Source organism: Drosophila navojoa, chromosome X (genome assembly GCF_054131105.1).
Source record: "Drosophila navojoa isolate 15081-1374.11 chromosome X, UAZ_NAV_1.0, whole genome shotgun sequence".
Taxonomy (NCBI): domain Eukaryota; kingdom Metazoa; phylum Arthropoda; class Insecta; order Diptera; family Drosophilidae; genus Drosophila; species Drosophila navojoa.
In genome coordinates this window covers 4,913,145-4,919,144 of record NC_142895.1, presented here as the reverse complement: position 1 = coordinate 4,919,144, position 6,000 = coordinate 4,913,145, and the positions used below count along the sequence as shown (strand labels likewise).

At 41.3% G+C, this 6,000-nt stretch overlaps 2 protein-coding genes across 7 annotated transcripts in view; one reads left to right on the top strand and one right to left on the bottom strand.

Moving 5' to 3' along the window:
- The first annotated feature begins 641 nt into the window (after nucleotides 1-641).
- LOC115564622 (uncharacterized) overlaps nucleotides 642-6,000 on the top strand; it is a 41,231-nt gene continuing 35,872 nt past the window's right edge. Inside the window, exons 1-2 of one of the 6 annotated variants that reach the window (XM_089264822.1) lie at nucleotides 642-738; nucleotides 1,598-1,951. The gene's annotated coding sequence lies outside the window, so the exon portion shown is untranslated. Of the gene's footprint in view, nucleotides 743-1,597; nucleotides 1,952-6,000 lie in introns of all 6 variants that reach the window. The other 5 variants (XM_089264821.1, XM_089264823.1, XM_089264824.1 and 2 more) reach the window with 5 other exon arrangements.
- On the bottom strand, nucleotides 5,010-5,944 carry LOC149090538 (uncharacterized). Its single transcript, XM_089264425.1, has 2 exons — nucleotides 5,697-5,944; nucleotides 5,010-5,604 (listed from the first exon to the last, which is right to left on the bottom strand). Exons 1-2 carry the CDS (start codon nucleotides 5,851-5,853, stop codon nucleotides 5,048-5,050), a joined length of 714 nt encoding a protein of 237 aa, XP_089120551.1. The 5' UTR covers nucleotides 5,854-5,944; the 3' UTR covers nucleotides 5,010-5,047.

Genomic DNA, 6,000 nt, shown 5'->3' with positions numbered 1-6,000 from the left:
TATGCTAAAGCCAGTAAATAAAATCAAAATAAAAACTCATTTATCAGCACACACACAGACACACACACACACACAGACACACACACACACCCACGTACACAGCCAGACACTAGAGAATTGGCATCGATATGCGAAGTGGACAAATCTGTGTGTCGGCCAAGGGAAAAGGTCACAAAAGCAGGTTAAGCTGCTTTTTAAATAATACGCACAACACATTAATGCACACAAACACACACACACACACATGCACAGGCAATCTCACTCACTAACACACACACACTAATGCGCATGCATCATCGCTCAGCCGCTAGCACGTGCTGTCGCTGTCGCAGCCGAGCAACGACTGAGTCGCAACCGAGCCGCCGTCCTAGAGCCGAGCACGCGCCGAGCGCTAACGAAAGGCAGCACGAAACGTGAGTCGCGGCACGATGAACGCAGCGACACGACAGCGACAGCGCAACGAAGCCGAGCCGAGTGCCGACGCTGTTCGGCTGTTCGGCTGCGACGACTGCCATGATTTCGGCAGCTGCTGCTGCTGCTGCTGCTGCTGCTGCTGTCTCTGTGCCAGTGGCTGCACCTGTGTGTATATGTGTGTGTGTGCGTGCGTGTCTGCCAGCAACATCGTAGCGTAATCCGTTCGCTTGGATTTTTTGAATTAGTTGCGTGTGGTAGCTTGTTGACAACAGAACCGGGCACCGGATGCGGATGCCAAAAAGAAAACTCACTGAAACGAAACACGTGCGTGGCCAGACGAAGCAGCAGCAACAGCAAACAACGCCAGCAGCAGCAGCAGCAGCAATATCTAATGCAACTGCAACTGTAGTGTGATCTAGCTACAGTTGCTGTTGTCAGTGCAGCAGCAGCAATAATTTCCATTGCAATTGTGAATGTAGTGTGATCAAGCAGCAGCAGCAATATATAAAGTGTGATCCAACAGCAGCATCAACGATTTACTTTGCATACTATGTAGTGTGATCGAGCAATAGTTGCTGTTGTGCTTGCAATTGTGAATGTAGTGTGATCGAGCAATGGTTGCTGTTGTGCTTGCAATGCTTAGCAACAACAACAGCACAGTGCAAGTGCAGGCTGAGTCAACAACAACAGTTGCTGCTGTGCCTCATTGTGGACGAAGCTGACAGCAATAGTTGCTACTGTTGCTGTTGCTGTTGCTGTGGTGCTTAACACCTGCTTAGACTTATTTCAATATTTTTTGTTGTTTGTTTGTTGTGCCACGTGGCACGTGTGTGTGTGTGTGTGTGTGTGTTTGTTTGACTGTTTTTTGCCAGTTGATTGGGCACTTTGTGGTGGCTGCTGCTGCTGCCACTGCTGCTGCTGCTGCTGGTTGCGGCGGCAACAGTTGCTGCTGCACTGCGGCATCAACATATTTTTTTTTTTTGCGGTTGCCGTCGGGCTCAACGTTTAGCTAGTTTTGCGGTGCGCTTTTGCTGCGGTTGCCGGAGCACAAACGAGAACTACAACAACAACAAAAACAACAATAACAACAACAACAACAACAACATCGAAGTGCAATCAAATAAACATCAAATTATTAAACACAAGAATTTTTTTTCCTGTTTTTGTTTTATGCTTTTCACAGCAATTAGCAGCAGCAGCAGCAGCAGCAGCAGCAGCAGCAGCAGCAGCAGCAGCAGCAGCAGCAGCAGCAGCAGCAGCAGCAGCAGCAGCAGCAGCAGCAGCAGCAGCAGCAGCGAGCAACTAATTGCAGCTAATTAAAAGTTTCTGATATATAAATACATATGTATATGCGAATGAAAATGGCAATGTTAATGCAAGTGTAAACAAAAACGAAGAAGTCAAAGCAGTCGAAGAAGAGCAGGCGAAAAGATAGAAAAGAAAGAGAGATAAAGTGTTTGCTGGGCAGTGTGAGAGACGCGAGAGTGCTGCAACAACCAGTTGCAGCTGGAGCCAGACCGATGCATGTGGCGCACAGGTAAGTGCCGCGCAATGCCGCTCAACAACATCGCCCAAGTGGCCAGCAAGTGGCATGCAACACAGCCAGCTCCAGCTCAAGGGCCGCTGCCAACTTGCCCCACTTCACAGTTGCAAATAGCTAAAAAAAAAAAATAAAAAATAAAAATAAAATAAAATATCTAGAAATAAGATAGAAGTTCCGCTCTCGACTCGACTCGACTGCAGCCAGAGACTCCTTCAAGTCCAGCCGCGAGTGCTTCCCCCCTCCCTCTCCCTCTCCCTCTCTGTCTATTTGGTTACAAAAATGATTTTCATATTCTGTTGACAACAAAAATTTGGTTACATTTTCAATCGAAACACAAATATTGCGTATACGGCCCAGATGCGAGTCGAGAGACTTTGATTGGGCTTTATTGGTGCCGAGCTTTGCTCTTTGATTTTGTCGGCCAGGCTAATGCATATGCTAGCTGTCTCTGATTTATTATTTGTTAAGTTTGATTTATTGCAAATATTTAACTGAACCAATTTGGTTTAGACATTGATTTACCATACCCCAAGAGCCGGAGCAAATTCTGTGGCCGTATTCAAGTTTATTTACGACTTGCAAAATCAAATATTGCGTATACGTAAATTAGTTATATAGTTAAATAAATTTCGAAAGTTTCAAATAATAATATATATATATATATATATATATATATATATATATATATATTTTTAATTTATTAAAATTGATATAAATATAATCAATGCTTTTATTTAGAAATGTGGGAGTATAAAAATGATTTTTCTATTACATTCAACTGCTTTCTACTGGGAAAATTGTTTGAGAGGCTATACAAGATAATAAATATTATGAAATTTTGTCAAAGTGACTGAAGAAAACCTAAAATGTTACGTATTTCATAGGCGCATATCATATATTGAGTATTGCATTAGTAGGTGAAAATAATTAAATTCGCTATTTATTACCAACGTATACGCAATATTTTGTATTTCACTCAATTATCATCAGCTCTATTGTTAACACTTTTAATGTGACTAATTTGCATTCTAATTAATTTTTTTTTTTTTTTTATATTTTTGTTTTGTTTTTTAACTATTGCTTGCTATAATATTGCCTCGTATTTATTGATAGAAAATGTTTAATATTTTATATATATATATATTTTCAATTGAATTGCCATTGAGTCAGAGAATATTTTTGTGTGGATAATGAAAAAAAATTCAGTAAATTCAAGACAAATATATTTCCATCAATTCCGATGCATAATTCAACTTAGATTTAGGATTTGCTCTACATTGATTGAAGTTGCTGGAACTTTGAGCTTGGGCTTAGTAAGATCAAGGCGAAACGCCGAAAGACTTTATATTCCACTTCATTGTAAATATTTAAAAGATTCTGCTGCTATCGTTCCTCTCCAATTGAGAAATTTCCTTACTGCTAATAGTAATGATGAATGTAAATGATATTCTACTTAAGTGCTAAAGGCACTAGGGTCCATGGAATGCCATCCCCTCCATTTCCTATTAGTCTACTAGATTAGAAAATCTCTTACTAGTCGAATCAACGGCCTGAGACCTGTGAGTCATTCACTCTATTTTATTCCTAAATACAAGAATTTCTTCCGTCATAGCTCTTTATAAATTCATAAAAAGGCACAAAAAAAAAAAAATATATATATATATTACGTATACGTAAGCTCTAATTTAAAATGTCTTCAAGATATGTGTAACAATATATTTAAATTGCGTTGCAATAGCACATGATGTTTAAGTTTTGAGGTGCTACTAAACGCTGTCTCAACAACATTTATGATAACAAGTAAAAAATATTACGTATACGTAATATAAATAATATTGATAATAATAATAATCGATTTAAATATAAATCAGTTTTTAATTTAAAAATTTAATTTTAATTTTATTGAAATTCGCATATATATATAATGATACTTGGATCTGCACTGGACCTAAGAGTCTCTGCCTTAGTGAGTAAATATTACGTATACGCCCGAGCAAAATATTTGCATAAATAATATTTACTTCAAGCCTTGCTGAACTTTCGCCAATGACATTTTTGATTTTACTTGATTTTATTTTTGAATATGAGTAACTTAATATTCATTTCTGATGCCTGGCCTTGCAAGGCTTTCTAAACCTAAGCCAATGCAAAGGCTTTTAGGTTTTTGTTGCTTTTGTTAAGTTTTGTCATTTGCTGCAATTGAATGGAGTGAAAAAACTTTTTCGTCTCTTGCTAAGCTATACATTTTCAATGATATCAATAAATGATTGATAGGATATGTAATAGATTTATGTTTCTATATTACGTATACGCCCCATATACATTCGACTCTTATTTATTTTCCTTTTATTTTCATTGTATTTAACACATTTTATTCTGAGTGCGATGCAGCTTAATCCCGGCTCTATGCCCAATGCTTGTTCGACTCCTACGTGCTCGTGTTAATTTCGAGACTTTCGGACTGAAGAGAGCTGAGCAGCAACGGTCTTGCCTAGTCCAAGATTTTGGGCAAGATTTGCTGAGAATTGTTAGAAAATGTGTAACAAATATTACAAAGAACTTTTTCTTTATCCTACTGTAAATGTAGTCAAGTCTTGGGGCTTAATAGCGGCAGATGCCTTTCGTTCTTTTGAATAGATGGCTGAACCGTTGGAGAGGACTGGACGAAAGAGCAGACTAAGGAACGGTCGAGTGTACAGAGGGGAATAGGGAGAATGAAACAGACAGAGAGACGGATAAACAGAGGGATAGATGGACAGATAGACGAATGGGCCATCTATGAAAGAGTCGGTGCTGTAGAGCTGAAGAACGTAAGGTCAAGGACTTAGTCAAATTATGGAGGATCAGAGGAAAAATTGGAGAATAGGGATTACGATAAACGTCTTGACAAGGCCAACAAACACTATTCCAACAATATTAGTGAAATCGGTGCTGCTTAATCCCAGTTTTTGATAATTTGTGAATTTTTGTTTTCGCCAAAGTCAAATTTGAGTTTGGGTACAGAATTTCCATTTTGTGGGCTATGCTGAAAATCTTTCCCCATGGCCTGGGCGTATGGGTTTCTGTTTATTAGTATTATTCATAATCAATTCATTTGTCTTCGTTAAAGTCCATCTTCGATTCAATTGTCAATTGCGACAGATCGTTTTGGTTGGCGAGCAGCAGCAGGGAGTCGGCCCCGCCCTTCTTCAGTGAGCACTTGAGTTGCACTTGTTGTTGTTGTTGTTGTTGTTGTTGCTGCTCTTGGTGCGGTTGCTCGAATGGTGATTGATCATCGTCCTCGCTGCACAAGAGCAGAGCGTATTTGTGCTGCACATCAGCATAGCTACTGGCCTCCTCCTCCTCCTCCTGCTCCTGCTCCTGGTCCTGCTCCTCCAGTTCGTCCTGCTCAGCGCCGGCCTCATCCTTGTCGCTCTCCATATCTGAATCGTGATCGCAGCAGAGTATCTCGTGTGCGAGCAGCGCCGCAGACTCGTGGCTCGAGTCCTCCAGCTCGCTCTCCACATCCGAGTCGCCATCGAGGCGGCTGTACTCGAACTCCGCCAGCTGCAGCTCCACATGCTGCTCCTTCCACTGCCCACCCAGCTGCATCAGCTCCAGATTGTCAGAGTCGGACAGGATATTACAGTTATCCGAATCGCTAAGCACTACAGAGAGAGAGAGAGAGAGAGAGAGAGAGAGAGAGAGAGAGTATGTGAGAGAAGAGCTCAGCTGGGATCCGCTCTGTGATGTGACGCACTTTCGCTGTCATCGCTTTCGCTGCTCTCTTCATCGCTGTCATCTTGGTATAGTAGCTCCGAGTCCGCCTCTTCCTCCGCCAGCGGATTCTCGTCATCCCCCTCGGCTTGCATGGCCGGCAATGGCAATGGCGTCGGCTTAGCCTTGTGCCCAGACATCGTTCGATTTGTGAATTGTGTGTTGTTCGATCGAGTCTCAGGCCCTACGAAACCTGAAATGTTTCTCAATGCATCCTATGTGCGTCACGTTTCACGTTTCACGCTTCGCATTGCCCCAACCCATATTAGCCATATTTCCCATTTCCT